The 15,877-nt window shown below is 40.4% G+C and overlaps 1 protein-coding gene across 18 annotated transcripts in view; it reads right to left on the bottom strand.

The window, feature by feature from the left end:
- Nucleotides 1-15,877, bottom strand: part of TTLL5 (tubulin tyrosine ligase like 5) — a 300,796-nt gene that overhangs the window by 68,877 nt on the left and 216,042 nt on the right. For 17 of the 18 annotated variants that reach the window (XM_017880546.1, XM_017880559.1, XM_017880562.1 and 14 more), the window contains one exon: nucleotides 7,987-8,204. The exons of the other annotated variant lie outside the window; for it this stretch is intronic. In XM_017880546.1, coding sequence (XP_017736035.1) covers nucleotides 7,987-8,204 — 218 coding nt within the window. The remainder of the gene's footprint in view (nucleotides 1-7,986; nucleotides 8,205-15,877) is intronic. 18 annotated transcript variants of the gene reach the window in all.

Below are 15,877 nucleotides of genomic sequence, written 5' to 3'. Positions count from 1 at the left end.
GATCTTATCTGTCTTGTCCACTGGTGTTATCACTGGTGTCTAGGGCAATGTTGAGCAAAATGGACATTCAATATATATGTCATGAAAGGGTGAAGACAAGGTATCTGTCTTTGAGAGAGCTACAGAAAGCAGAATATACGAAAAAAGGAAAAATAAAACAAGGAGGTAGATGGCAGAGTCAGCTGAGGAGGTGAGGAAGGGGCAGCTGGGAAGGATGCACCAAGGCGAGACACTAAAACCGAATCTTGAATAAAAGGCAGGACTTAGGTTCAAGAGGCCTAAGGGCACTCTGCAGAGATGACATGGGTATGCAGGAACAAAGAACGGGAAGCATATGTGTGGAGCAGTCTGTGCAAAGCAGTGATAGGGTATGAAGAAGGCAGGAGACAGGAGAGAGGTCATATTGCAGAAGGCTTGAATGTCAGAGTCAGGACTCTCAACTTTATCTTGTGGGCACCTGGAAGCCTTCAAAGATTTCAGAAAAATGGGCCAGGTGCAGCGGCTCAGGCCTGTAATCCCAGCACTTTGGGAGGCCGAGGCGGCCAGATCATGAGGTCAGGAAATCTAGACCATCCTGGCCAACATGGTGAAACCCCATCTCTACTAAAAACACAAAAAAATTAGCTGGGCATGGTGGCAGGCACCTGTAGTCCCAGCTACTCGGGAGGCTGAAGCAGGGGTATCACTTGAACCTGGGAGGCAGAGGTTGCAGTGAGCCGAGATGGCGCCACTGCACTCCAGCCTGGGTGACAGGGTGAGACTCCATCTCAAAAAAAAGAAAAAGATTTCAGAAACGTGGTTTGAAGAACTACTTTGGAGATGATTTTTAGAAGTTGTTTCCTGGGCCTACTCACGTATTTCTTTAAGAAGAACAAATTTAGACAGTTTGAAAATTTCCACTTGTTCTATGTTCTAGTTCAGTCTTCTTTTCTTCAAGAAGAACCAATTTATACTTGATATTTTCAAAATATTATCTTTCATCTACTTTTAAAATTGTACATAGTGTGCACAGTGTTCTCATAATTTTCACTCTCCTATATCTACTTTTAAAGTCTTTCTCTTATTTTACTTCTCTTATTTTCTGGCAGAAGTATGTTTATTTTCTTCTTCTGGGTTCCCCTGACCCAAGCTAAATAAGATTTTGAACTTAACTAATTTTATTGCTTGCTTTTCACTTTATATTACTTTTCTTCTTAATTTCCTTAAGTCTGTTTTTCTTAGCTTTGTTTTATGGTTCCTTTTCTAACTTCGTGTGATAAAAGCTTACTTCAGTTATGACAAATATGTGGCCTATTCACCATTCTCAGCATCTTCCCTGTCTGTGGCAGATGCTACTAACCTATCAAAGCACTCTTTTTTGCTGAGCTCAGGGAAGTCCTCACAGGTCTTTCCAAAACAACACTGGGCAATCAGCTGAAGCCAATTTATCTATTGAAGCCAATTTACCATTTGTATCTTGGTTAATTTCTTTTTCATCTTTCACTATTTTAGTCATGAAAATGATGAAGATTATGAATTTACCTTTGAGTACATCTTTGACTCCCTCCCTCCCTCCTTCCCTTCCTTGACAGACTACCTTTGAGTATATCTTTGCCTGACTTCCTTCCTCCCTCCCTTGCTTCTTCCCTTCCTTCCTTCTTTTTTTTGAAGAGTCTTGCTCTGTTGCCCAGACCGGAGTGCAGTGGCGCGATCTTGGCTCACTGCAATCTCCACATCCCAGGCTTGAGTGATTCTCGTGCCTCAGCCTCCCGAGTAGCTGGGACCATAGGTGCCATGCCACCACGCCTGGCTAATTTTTGTATATTTTGGTAGAGACGGGGTTCGCTATGTTGGCCTGGCTGGTCTAGAACTGAACTCCTCACCTTCAGTGATCCCCACCTGCCTCAGCTTTCCAAAGTGCTGGGATTACAGGCATGAGCCACTGAGCCCGGCCTTTATATTTAATATCTCATTTTAGTGGAAAGTGGTCTGAGACTGAGGCATGTATGATTTCTACTTTTTGAGGATTTAATTGAAACATTCCAGTTTAGAAAACTATTCCACAGGATCTCTGTAGGGCACAAAGTTATATATCTATTGATTTACTCTTATTAACTAACCTCTTTCTGTCCTTATGTTGAGTCTTATTTGCCTATACTACTGGCTATTATTTCTATTCTCTTTTTGTAATTTGTTATTTTAGGTTGAATCTGTCTTTTCTCTCATCATTTTCATCTTTGTATACTTCTTCCTCAAATTTTTGGCATTTGTCTTTTAGTTTGCAAATTCAGTTTTCTGCAGTGGCCAATTTCTATTTACTGTCTTCAGCCCAATTTTTCACTTAGGTAGTTCTCATCTCTGTGCAATCCTCCCTGACTGCAGGCCCCTTGCTCCTTCTATATGATAGCTTTGTCTAGTTCTCCACACAGATGCTCTCTACTCTTACATTTTATTAAGAATACACATTAGGTATTTTTAAAAATATTATTATTTCTTGCTTAAACTCATTCCAGAGGTAAGAAGCCTCTGAATCTTCTCCATGAAGACTTCTTTTTTTTTTTGGAGACAGTCTCTCTCTGTTGCCCAGGCTGGAGTGCAATGGTGTGATCTTGGCTCACTGCAATCTCTGCCTCCCAGGTTCAAGCGATTCTCCAGCCTCAGCCTCCTGAGTAACTGGGATTACAGACACACGCCACCACACCCGGCTAATTTTTTGTATTTTTAGCAGAGATGGGGTTTTACCATGTTGGCCAGGGTGGTCTCGAACTCCTGACCTCATGATCTGCCTGCCTCAGCCTCCCAAAGTGCTGGGATTACAGGCATGAGCCACCGTGCCCAACTGAAGCCTCTTTTTAAGCTATACCACCTATTCCCAGGACCCAAGATTTTCCAGTATTTGCTCATCCTTAAAGAAGGTCTAAATCTGCCAAGGGCTTATATTCATGGAGAAACTGATGTGGATGGATTCTATCAGAGGTTAGCATAAATTCCTGTCAAAATCTTTTAAAAAGGGGTTTTCATACTCAGGTGAAGGAGGAGGGAAGTGAGGGATGGGAAATATCCAGCAATTATATTACAATTTCAACAACCATTTTAACATCCGAGGAGGCAGGCACGAGAAGTCAGATTTTAATTAAAATTATGCCAATAAGAATCAGCAAAGGAAGACCCATCATTCCATGGCTCTCCTGTAGCTTTCCTCCCCACTAAGACACACACAATCATGCAGCTTTTGATTAGGTGTGGTTGTAGCACCCATGCCTCTGACTGATGTCACTGTCCACACCAAAAGCAACCCCTAGGACCTCCTAATGCACCACTGAGGTCCAAATGAGGAGGGTTAGTAGAAGACAGACAGTCTAACTGGCAGAGCTCCTGACTGGTACTCACATCCTTTCTACCCTCAGGCCCTGCCCCTCACAGCGAGAGGATATTATTGTCTGTGGTATTCCAGGTTTCCCTTTCATTTCCTAGACTGCACTCTCCCAGAAGACACTATACAAGTTGTTCTTCAATCCAGTCTTCCTGTGCTGCATCTAACAGAAATTCCCCCAGCACCTCTAATATGAGTGGCATTAATTCTTCCTCCATTTAAGTGGTAAAACTGGTATGGAAAAAGAGAGGAGTGAGTGAGTTCCTAAGTGCATACATTGTATTTTCTTCAAAAGCAATATTTTAGGATAATTAATCTGCCATTTGCTGTACAGACAGATGTAGATACATAGATGGGCAGGGACCTTTGAAATCTGTGATGTACGGGGAAGAGTCTGAGGTAAGCACAGCGGGTGAAATGAGTTCCAGTTTGAGCTCAGCCACTGACCACCTGGGTACCTTGTTGTACTCATATCCCCACAACTATGCCTAGATCCCTTTATCTTCTACCACAAACATTTTATAATTACCTACCTTGGAAATGCATAATGTAGAGAATCCTACATTAAGGATGAATATGTTACAGATTCAACTATGCTTCTTGAAACTGCACATAATAAAAGGCTGGCAGAACATGGTTAACCCACAATATGGTATCTTCTATTCTCACCTCAAGAACTTTTGGACAATTATTAAGTCCTAATTCCTTTGCCCTGAAATCTTCTCACTTTAATGACTCATGTTAAAAAGATAACATTTTTAAGCTGATGTTTATTTTCATATTGTTCTGACATTAATCTCTTAAACATCTGTCATCATATGGCTGACCTCACCAAATGTTCAGGTAACATTAATTGGGATTTGGTGCTACCAGGCTACCCAGTCCTGATGGCTTTCCTCCCTGCTAATCCCTAGCAGCCTTAAACAACCACTGTCCTGGGTGCTGACTCAGAATAGTAGTTACCACCAACTTCCACTCAGGTCACCCTGATGAGAATCACCTAAGCCCTGGGTAAAGAAGGTCATCTCAGCTATTTAAGGAAGAGTACTGCAGTTCAGTCTGTGCTTCTTCAACAGTTTTCTTTCTTCAGAGAAGTCTCCCAGATTACAACAGCTTTGGTCCCACCCTTTCAAATTCATTCAGTCTGAGTTTTGCCCTTGTGCCTGGCAAACTTCAATCTCCTCAGGTTTCTTTCTCCATATTTCCTGGAGAGTATGATTCTGGCTCTGAAAAAAGGTCATTTACAAGGAAGAGACAGTTCAGATGCATGTAGTTGTGTGTAGGCTGTCGTCCTTCTCAGTTCAGCTGACTGCTTGGAAGAAATACCACAAATAGTTTTGAAAGGAGGATCTGAAGTGGGTACTAAATTATGAAGTGTTGCAAACATTGGAGAAGAAAATCTAGAAAGATTATTGGCACTATGAAAATGGTAAAAAAAAAAAAATCTAAATCATTCCCTTCACAACTGACAAATGAGATTTAGCTAAATGAAATATAAGTGTATGAATCTGAGAACGACAACAAAGAACTGCTGGGACAAGAGAGGCTGAGGAAAATGGCTTGAAAGCATCAGGATTAAAGAGCAAATGTGCTCATAAAAAAGCTTTCAATGGAATAGACAGAAAACAAGTCATTTTGGTTAATTATTCAGTAGGGACACTGGGTTTTGTTTTACAGATGGGAAAATGAAACCTTTAGAGGGAAAGCAACTTGAGTATTATCATAAAGAAACAGGACCCCACTGTTCTGATTCTCAACTCCCTTTGCACCAAAATCCAAGTGACATTCCATCTTTAATGTTCTATTCTTCTCTAAACTCAAAACTCAACCCTCTAGGATGTGGAAATTTTGATGCTCTTGGAAATTGCTTCTATATTTGTCTAATGCCAACTTCTGTGCTGGAAGAAGTTTGAAGTTCAACCCAAAAACACACGGCTTGGCATGGTCCAAAGCTCATTACAACTTCTCATTAGTTGTGTCTCTTGAGGCGACTATGGCATTCCTGAGTGTGACTCAGTATCACCAGTCATAACTGAGGGTTCCTGATTAATCTGAACTGAGCCAGAGCAAAGGCCACAGTAAGATCCAAGCAAATGAAGCAACACATCTTGTAGGATGAAAGTGAAAAATTTACATGAAAATTTCTTGAAATGCCATCTTGCTACTAAGCATAATAGTACCTAACACTGATTTAGCATGTATTATATACCAGGCACTGTATTTGTGCTTGACATTCATCAATTCATTTATTTATCTTAATAACCCTATGAGGCAGGTACTATTACCATTCCCATTTTAAAATAGGAAACTGAGTCACAGAGACGTTGAGTAACTTGCTATGCTGGCTAGGAACAAGAATTACTTTAGAACAGTGAGAATATATCAACTGATACTCAGGATCCTGATTTCGAGAGCCATGAAAAGTTTCTCTAGATTAAAAAGATTACTTCATCAATCCAAATAAAGCATGGGGTTTTAGTTCATAGTAATGTGCCAATGACAGTTTCCTAGTATGGTACATTCCTCAAATGCACCACGGCAATGTCAGATGTTAACAATGGAAAAAACACTGGGCAAGTGGTAGGTGGGAATTCTTTGTACTACCCTTACAACTTTTCTGTAAATCTAAAATTAATATAAAATACAGTTTGTTTGTTTTAAAAAAAAACTTTATCAGGATACTTCATAGGGGGAACTTTTCATTGTTCAGATGAAAAGCCATGCTATTCTTTTTCCTAAAAGTTAGAAGAATATCTGAAAACACTGGGGTCCTTACAATGCTGTACATTTTACACATAAGTGAGAGAATGTTAAAGTCTTTATTAGTACTAACTTAGCTTCAGAGACTTGTCCTAGAGTTTTAAAGGCAAATTGGAAACTATTTCCTGGAACAATGCCTCACAGCATGCCTTTTGATACCTGGATTATATTACTTAAATTCTGAAGAAATCTCTGCTTTTTCCCCCCTTCTGTGCATTTTTGATGTTGAGTTGTTTCCGGTTTTCCCACACTCTTGCCTGTCACAAAGAAGAAACCACAAAAATGCTGCAAAGCAAAGTCTGTCCAAAGAGCTGCAGTTCCATCTCAGGAGGCTGTGGAGTTCTCCCGCCAGCAGTGAGTTCAGGGCAGTAGCAAGCAGCGTCTTCAAATGCCCAGCCCTGCTGCCTGGGCCCACCTCTCCACCAGCTAGCCACACAGGCCACCAAGGGCCCTCTGAGAGTACTAGCAATAATCACAGAATCCACAAGGGGCACACTGGCAAATTCAACATTCACATTTGGCTCAAAAATTTTCCCAGTTAACTATGGGCTTTCCAAATCTGTGAAGGAGAGTGTGGTTTTAGAATGCATATGATGGTGACCAAGGCTTACTGAGTTCCTACCTAGGCTGGGCCTTACTCTATGTACTTCACACATATTAACTCTGTTAACATTTAACAACTGACCTAGGAGGTAGATACTCTTACTGTTTTATTTTCACAAATGGAAACATGAGGAAGCTGAGACTAAGAGATTAAGTAACTTGTAACTTGCAGAAGGTGTCAAATTAGTAAAATGTGACCTGAGGATGTGAATCCAGGCAGTCTGGTTGCAGAGGCTGCACACCTAAGGATTTGACTCTACTCTTTCCAGGGTGAGAAGACACACAGTTTCCTTTCTATTTTGCTGCTGGCATTCAACCACAAACTGCAGCCTTTCTACTGCCCCTTCCTACTACTCCAGAGAGTTCTGCAGTCATTACAATGCCAGCTCTTCCCAGAACAGGGCTTGGTACTTTAGTGGGCACTGAATAAATATTTGTCAGATAAATGAATAATGGCAGCAATATAATTAATACAGCCACAAGGGATTGTTTTCTACCTAAATCCAGAATTTGATTTACCATCCAAGGAGGAAAAAACAGTAATGACTTTTTCTATGTTCTAGGATTCTTCTCACAACTAACATTGATCTTCTGAAGGACAAATGAATGAGGAGCCTCAATGACAGCAAGAGAAATACACAAATGTCCACTACACAAAAACACAGCAGACAATGCCTGCCTCTTCCAGACATCTCTGAAAGTTCCCCAAGTTTAACCTGAAGAAGGGCTGCTAGAACTAATGCTCTTCACCGATCTATTTCTAGTTCACTGGCTAAAAAGTGGCTGGAGGTAGAGTGAAGGATTTTGATGTACAAAAATTTGATTCAGGAAAGAAAACGTCCTTTTGGTGTAAACGGGTAGACTACAAAAGGTATTAACAACACCGTTGCTACACAGAGCTTGCTGACTAATGTCAATGAGGTTATATCATCCTCCTAGATGAAATCTCAATCCTAATATCTTCCAATTCAAATGCTTGAAAGTGAACAAACCAAGGGGAAGCAGGGTGTTGAATTTTGTATGAAATTGAAAAGATCTGATTCTGCAGGGCTTGTCCCTGCCACAGGGTGGTGGCCATCTGCTTGTTTCAGCAGTTCCCCGGGAGATTCTATCTGTAGCCTGCGCTGAGAACTAGGGTTAGCCTTTATTTCCCAGCAGGTGTTCTTGTTTCCAGTACTTCAGTATGAATGGTCTTGAAGAGTAACGAATAAAGAGTACTATTAGCTTAGAATTGATAAAACTCAGTAGAAATTGAACAGAAAAAAACTTACTTGGAAGCCCTCTGGGATGTTGCCCTTCTGAGCACTTGTTTGTGGTTGGGTGGGGGTTTGGGGACCAGGGAGGCACAAGAACTTGGAGGTGGTACTGCTTTTTGTGGCAGAGTGGTTGGCTTCTGGCCACTAGCTGTGGCACTGGAAATTCTACAACCTGCATCATTATTCATTGTCCATAAATTGGAGTTAGGTAGTGTCTGGCTGCCAAAGATTGCCTACAAAAAAAAAAGGAAAAAAAATGATCGATGGACATCACCTTCACAACCCATTTACTTTATTAACTAGTCTGTAATCCTGTCAAGGGACAAAAAGAAAAGGAAAACTGTTAAAGTTTTTTTTTTTTTTTTTTTTAAAGGAAAACTTCTCTAATGTTGCCAGTGCAGCTCTAGGTTCAGAGAAGGGGAATATTTTGAAGCAGAGTTGAAATGGTCTTGTTGAAAGTACACTGGGCTAGGAATCAGGGCACCTGGGACACTAAGTGTTGGCCCACATGCGTGAATTAGAAAAGCATTTGATCTCTCTCATTGCAGTTTCCATAATTATTAAATTCAACATGTTTTCAATGAATGTCTCTTTTGAGGCGTGAAGTACTAGAAATAGAGCACAGAATAAAACTGTCTTGCAGCTTGACTTGATTCCTGCCCACTTCAAAACTCTGAGCTCCTCTAGAAAGTTTGCAGGCAGGAGGCAAGGGGAGGAGTCAGCATGGCTAGGGCATGGTGAACAAATACAGAAAGATGAGGCTGCCACAGGAACCATGAGCCAGGCCTGGTTATAATCTTTAGGGGTAGTTCAGAATTCCAGCCTAGAAACACTTTGTTGACCTAAAGATTAACATAAGATTTTACATTTGAAAGCACTTTCAAAGTAAAATTACTATACAAATGTTTGTTATATGAATACAATCGACACAAGGATATTTTTGCTCAGAGGGTAAGCCTATAAATAAATAAAGACCTAAAAATCACCATCTAAACCTCACAAATGCCAACATATATAATTAGGATGCAAAAGTATACTTCCTTCAAGTAGACGCTTAAAAAGTTCATACAACTTATCTCATTAAAATAGTCTTTTGTGTCTCAATTTTGTTACTGGTCTTTCAATACTGCTTTCAACATGCATTGTAAAACTTTACATGAGAAATAATATTAAGAGAAAATAACATCATTGACAAAATACCTAGTATTTTTTATTAAAGAAATTTCTGGCAATTGATTTCCATTTGTACATACAACATGTAAAGGACACATGGCGAGGCATGATGAAGTAATATGAGATGCTTTTAGGAAATATTCATCTTCTAGACAGAGTTTGCTAGTATTACTTTTGCCCTTTATGAATTTTATTTTTTCAGATTTAAAAGATGAACAGGGTACCTTTAGTAAAATGTTAACCAACCCTTCTATATGCATGACTTAAAATGTCTTATTTTCAGGAAACGTGTCAAAGGTCCTAGGCTAAGTAGATATGAGAGGGGGGTTCAGGGGTCTTGTGTGGAGTAAATGTGTTTGACTGAAATGCTTGACAAAGAACAAAGAGATTTCAGAGTTAAAGGGTCTGAGCATTTTCAATCGGACCAATCTGACTGAGATGTCCCCAACCTGTGTAAACCACCTGAGGAAGAAACCGACGAGCCGCAATTTTTCTCCATCTCTGATCCACAGAAGAGGAACAAAGACAAAGCCAGGTGCGGTGGCTCACACCTGTAATCCTAGCACTTTGGGAGGCTGAGACATGTGGGTCACTTGAGCTCAGGAGTTCGAGACCAGCCTGGGCAACATGGCAAAACCCCCATCTTTACAAAAAATACAAAAATTAGCTACACATGGTGGCGCATGCCTGTAGTCCCAGCAACTCAAGAGGCTAAGGTGGGAGAATCTTTTGAGCCAGGGAGGTGGAGGTTGCAATGGGTGAAGCACCACTGCACTCCAGCCTCGGTGACAGAGCGAGACCCTGTCTCAAAAAAGGGGACGGGGGAGAGGAACAAAGACAGATCCAAGGCCACAGGCAAAGCCAGGAGGGAAGCACTGTTGAGCGTGTACACATGAGGAGGTTTCCGGATGGTCCAAGAGAATCAAGGAGCCCTGACCCTGCTCATGCAGTCCTCCTCAGGACAAGCAACCAAAGCTTCCGGCAGGAGGCAGCCTTCTGGGACAGGGTCTACAACAAACCCTTTCTTTGCAGTTCCTGTTTCCATATTTGAGGGCCTTAAAATCTGTGCGAGAAACTCAACTGGAAGTAAAGAGGGACACAGGAACAGGCTGCCCCAGGCTTCTATTTTCCCCACTACATCCTAATAATTGAGGTTAGGTGTAAGGAGTGTTTGAAAAGTGCCTCATTCAAGATGGGAAGAGACCAAAAATCAGAGTGAGGGCTGAAGAGTTCTACATTGAGCCATCCATAAAGAAATTCCCTGGGTGAGTAGTAGAGGAGGGGCAAAAAATGTTAGTTAAGAGCTCTTGGAAATCAAAATATTCTTTATTAAATTATATATTTGATGTTGTAAGGGAACTGCCATTGAATAGAACATCTATTCAATACATGTTGCCATGGTGACAACTATATTTTTTCAAATTCATCATCTTCCCCCCCAAATCTGGAACATGTAAATACAAACGAAATAATGAGTGAAAATAGCAGGTTCAGAACAGTTTTAGTGAGCTCCTATTTTTGTTTTTTTAAAAAGAAGACATACACACCATATATATCTATATATATAGATATATATGTACACACACACTCTCTCTCTCTCCTAGTATCTGCACAGAACAATTCTGGAAGGATACACAAAAAACTGGTAGCCTTCAGGGAGAAGAATTGGTTAGCTAGGGGTCAAGGTAGGAGGGAGACTAACTTTTTACTATATATCATTTGTATCTTTTGAATTTTACACTATGTGCATATAGTTATTTATTACAAAAATAAACTAATTATTCAAAAGACAAAAGAAGTCTAATTCCAATAACATTTAAGGAGGTAATAAATTATCTGTGACTACAAATCAAGATACCCAAGTGACGCCCAAGTTTTAACCATCTGGGTATAGGATTCCTATTGGATTGGGCTGAAGAAGGAATTAACTGTTCAGCACTGGCTACAAAAGCAGATTAGGTCATCAGTGAAAGGCAGAGAGACCCAGAGTAAATGGAAAAGACATAGCTTGTGGTCAAATGTACCTCAGCTCAAATGCAGGCCTTGTCACTTAAAAGTGGGTGATCTTTTCAAGTTAACTTCTCAGCTTCAGCTTTCTCATAAGCAGTTAAAATTACTTCACCTTTAGAAGATGAGGAGCTTAATTTAAAAAAAATTACTTCATTGGCTTTTTGGAAGTCAAATGAAGATCATGTAGGTAACCTTAGCCTAGGCATTCAATAAGAATTTCTTGAAATAAAGCAAAGACCTAGGCACACAGCAGGCACTCAACAAATGTTCCATTCCTTCCCAAACTTTCACCTACTTCAGTTCTACTGAGAAACTAAAGGATGGAATGACAGAGAAGTCCACCTATCAGGAATGCTTTGTGAATGGTAGTTGCTTATGCATTTCTTCAACATATTTTTCCAGACTTACGACACTCACTAGTTGTGAAAGCAAATTCTTAAAACGAAAACATATGTTTAGGCTCCCCAGATCATATTTACTCAATTCTCTCTGGCAGAAATAATCTTTTCCTCTTCTGAATGCTTAGAAAAATGTATTTGTATGACTCATCACAGTACATTCGACCGTGTATTATAGCCATTTATGTGTGTACTTTTTCTCTGTTCTGGGTGATTCACACTGGAAATGGCTGAATTTATATATGATTAATTTTAGTTTCCCCTACAGTAACTAGTACAAAGATGCTTAATAAATGGAAAAAAAAAAAAACCAAAAAACAAAAAAAACCCAACCCCAACTATTCATCCTTGTTTAGCGAAAACTAAATTCTTACACAACAAAATAGGTAAATGTGTATTTAAATCCAGATGTAATCTTGTAAAAGGACCATTTTCTGGACTTTGAACAGTGCCTAGGGTGTTGTTTGTGTCCATCTCATACTCAACCACAAAATACGTTAGCCCTTCTGCAGACCTCCAACAAAAACCACTTCACACCTTCCGAAATGCAAAATTTGTGGTAGGACCTTAGATACTGATGTTTTATATAAAACTAGTTTTCACTTCAAACAATAAAATAAAATAATGTAGAAGAACTTACTGCCTAGGAAACTGCCACTTGCCTGGATACAATTGCTTCTTCCTTTCTTCTTAATATTACTACTCTGATTTTGTTTGGGTCATAATGTTTGCCCAGCTAAAGAAAACATATTTCTAAATCTCTCTTTTACCTAGGGATAACACATGATCTATGTTCTAGACAATGAGATGGAAACAGCAGTTTCTGGTTTTGGGGAAACAGAAGTTTTTGGGAAAGCTCTTTAAAGGGCACACTTGGCCGGTGCACATCTTGTGTCCTTCCATGTTCCCTGTTCTTCCCACCTAGAACACGGATATCTAGCAAGAGGTGGACAGGCATAGGGTGAAAGGTACTTGCTAAGGATTGCACAGGATGAAGACAGAAGGAGCATGGGTTTCTGATGGCACCATGAAGTCTGCAAGAGCCTATTTCTAGATTTCTGACTATGTGGGAAAAAAGCCCCTCTAACTTAATTAAACTATTGGTGGGAGAGAGGGTTCTGTTACAAGCAGTCAAACAGAATCTTAACTGATACTAGAAATAATTCTCAATCTACCACAGATTCAAGCTTGCCTAAGCCTCAATACAACAAACATGTAGTGCATCTCAGAAGGCAGATACTCTTTCCAAATACTGTAAAAGGCCTCTAGGTTGTGACTTGTGGTTTGGTGATTATACTGTAATACACTGAAAGGATAATGAAATGATTATAATTGCATACCATCTGAAACTCCAAAGAGCCAGTAATGTAGACAAGTCCCCAGGTGTTTCACCAAAGCCAGGGCTAAGTGGGAGGGGATTAAAGCAATCAAATCTTTTAAGAAGAAACCCAGGAACACACTCAGGCAATGTTAAAAGCAGACATATAAATGGTTGTGTGTAAACTAGTGGCAGAAATAAGCCTCTCCAGCACCCCAAGAGCCCTGTACTGGCCCCAATCCTACAGCCCCACCAACTGAATTGCTCCATCATGTGAATTGTTCTGTCCTGATATTCATTCATAAAAGGGCAGAAGAATTATATGAAGTTCTCTCTAATAATTTGTAAGAAACATGAGGTTTCAATACACAATATTAACAACACAGGCATAGGAGCTGCACCATCATTAGTCAATGTCCTGGGAATGAGAAAGCTGTGTAAGCACTGGCCTCCACTCAAGACCTAGTCAACATACACTCAGCATATACATGACTTTTGCTTCTTTGCTGGGTGTGGGAAACAGCCATGCTACAGCAAGAAGACTCAGAGAAAAACCACAGTTTGAGGGTTGGCTTGGCCCCAGGCAAAAGACTGGAAAGGCCCTCCTTCTCCCACAACAGAAGGGTGCTCATGGGTGGGAAGGGAAAATTTCTGATGGACAGAACACAGACTGCAACTTGGAAGGTTCCGGGGAAGCAAGATCTGGGCTCTCTTACTAGAAAGATAATAGCATTCAGAGATTAAATTCTGGGAGGATTTTTTTTTAATTCCTTCCAGAAAAACACTCCTTTTAGCCTTCACTCAGGCTTCTTCGTGATAGAGCAGAGCTGGATGCCTCTTCGTAGTGAAATAATTCTGTAAATTCATTTTTTTGAGAATGAAGGGGGATAAAGTAGGCAAATGCTACTCTCTATTTGTGTAGGTTAATGTCTCTTTGTGACCCTTTTACTCTAATTTCAGATGAGCAAACATTTCTATGCAGTATTCTCCCCACAGTAGATTGTGTCCCAATTTGGATAAAATTCTCATGACATATACAAAGACACTTCTTGTCTGTTTCTCTCTGGAAGATAAACAGAGATGGTACATTTTCTTGAGCATGTAAGTTACTAATCACTCACCTTCCTACAATCAGGCCAAGACTGTTCAGAGCAAAGAACACATCCCGACTTTTATGCAACCCTGTGATGCTGTAAAAACCTTAGGGCCAAGGTGAGAGTGAGAGTAACTGTTTCTATTTTGGCAAAAGTAAGCTTCCAAAAGGCCTTTGTCTCACACTGTATGGAGTTCTTGGCTGTCTTCCATTCACAATGTTTGTCAGCTGGGACAAGACTGGGGGCTGAGCAAGAGAAACAGTGCAACTTTTCTGGTGCTGTTATAAAGCACTGGGCAGTACTATGACCCCAATAGGAATGGGGCAGCAATCCAGAAGTTGCTACTCTTCATATAGAGAGACCAAGCACACAAATACCTAAGACAGGACATGGAACTGTCAAAGACGTCGAAAGCCTTCCGACATATCCTCTCATTTCTAAAACCAATTACAAAGCTCCCCCTCCTTTAGTGAGTAGGAAAGGAGGTTCTTACTACCTCAAATGACCTACTCTTAAGGATATAAAGACAGATGCTTACCTGGACAGAAAAATTTCGAAACTATTATTCACTAACCAACTGAGATCAGTGTGATTCTTCAGAGAGTCCCTAAACTAACTGTACTTGCCAACATTTAAGAAACACTGAAGATAATTACAACTAGATATTCAAATATACTCAAAACTGAGCTTGGACTGGTGTGTGACATGACCAGCAAAGTGTAGCTATGACACAGCTGGCTAAGACTAGGGTTGCAGTTCATGACCACAAAAGCCAGTGAAACCAAATTGCCCTAAGACATCACATGGGTGACCTTCCCTCATTAGCAGCCACACCTTCATCTAGCGCAAAACCATTCAGACACTGATTGATGCTCTGATGCAAATTCAGACTCAGATGACCATACACTCTACTTTGCTTTACATTTGTTTCGTATCTCCTTCAATGCCCAGCACTGTTTGGTCACACACACACACATACAAAGGCTGGCAGACTGACGTTTTTCTTTTTGAAACAGATTTCTTTAATAAATGTTCATTAGAAGTGTTAAAATGATTTATAATTCTGCTCTCAGAGATAACCTGTTAACATTTAGATGTTTTTCTATGTATATACAAACATATTTTCTATGTGTATGTATGTTTTTCTGTGTGCTGACAAAAAATGGAATCATATGACACCTGATGTTTTGGAGCCTATTTTTATTTCATTCAAATACCTATTCTGAGCATTTTCCCCTAACTATAAAGGTAGACCTAGACTGCTGCTTTTAATGGCATTTTTCCTACTATGGTTTATTATACTTAACCAATCATCAATGCTATAAATTGACACACTGAGGTACATCTATATTTGAAGCTATGGAAATATGTAAATATGTTCACAGTGATTTTCTTTTTTTTTTTTTTGAGATGGAGTCTCACTCTGTCACCAGGCTGGAGTGCAATGGCGCGATCTCGGCTCACTGCAACCTCCGAGTCCTCAGTTCAAGCAATTCTCCTGCCTCAGCCTCCCAAGTAGCTGGGATTACAGGCATGCGCCACTATGCCCAGTTAATTTTTGTATTTTTTTTTTAGTAGAGACGGGGTTTCACCGTGTTGGCCAGGATGGTCTCGAACTCCTGACTTTGTGATCCGTCCGCCTTGGCCTCCCAAAGTGCTGGGATTACAGGCATGAGCCACCACACCTGGCCCACAATAGATTTTTGAGTTTAAAAAAAATAAAAATAGGCCGGGCGTGGTGGCTCACGTCTGTAATCCCAGCACTTTGGGAGGCTGAGGCAGGTGGATCACGAGGTCAGGAGATCAAGACCATTCTGGCTAACACAGTGAAACCCTGTTTCTACTAAAAATACAAAAAATTAGCCGGGCATTGTGGTGGGCACCTGTAGTCCCGGTTACTCGGGAGGCTGAGG

This window comes from Rhinopithecus bieti, unplaced genomic scaffold, assembly GCF_001698545.2.
Source record: "Rhinopithecus bieti isolate Rb0 unplaced genomic scaffold, ASM169854v2 scaffold_11380, whole genome shotgun sequence".
NCBI classification, from domain to species: Eukaryota; Metazoa; Chordata; class Mammalia; order Primates; family Cercopithecidae; genus Rhinopithecus; species Rhinopithecus bieti.
The sequence above is the reverse complement of the archived record's forward strand: the minus strand, read 5'-3'. Positions and strand labels throughout refer to the sequence as shown.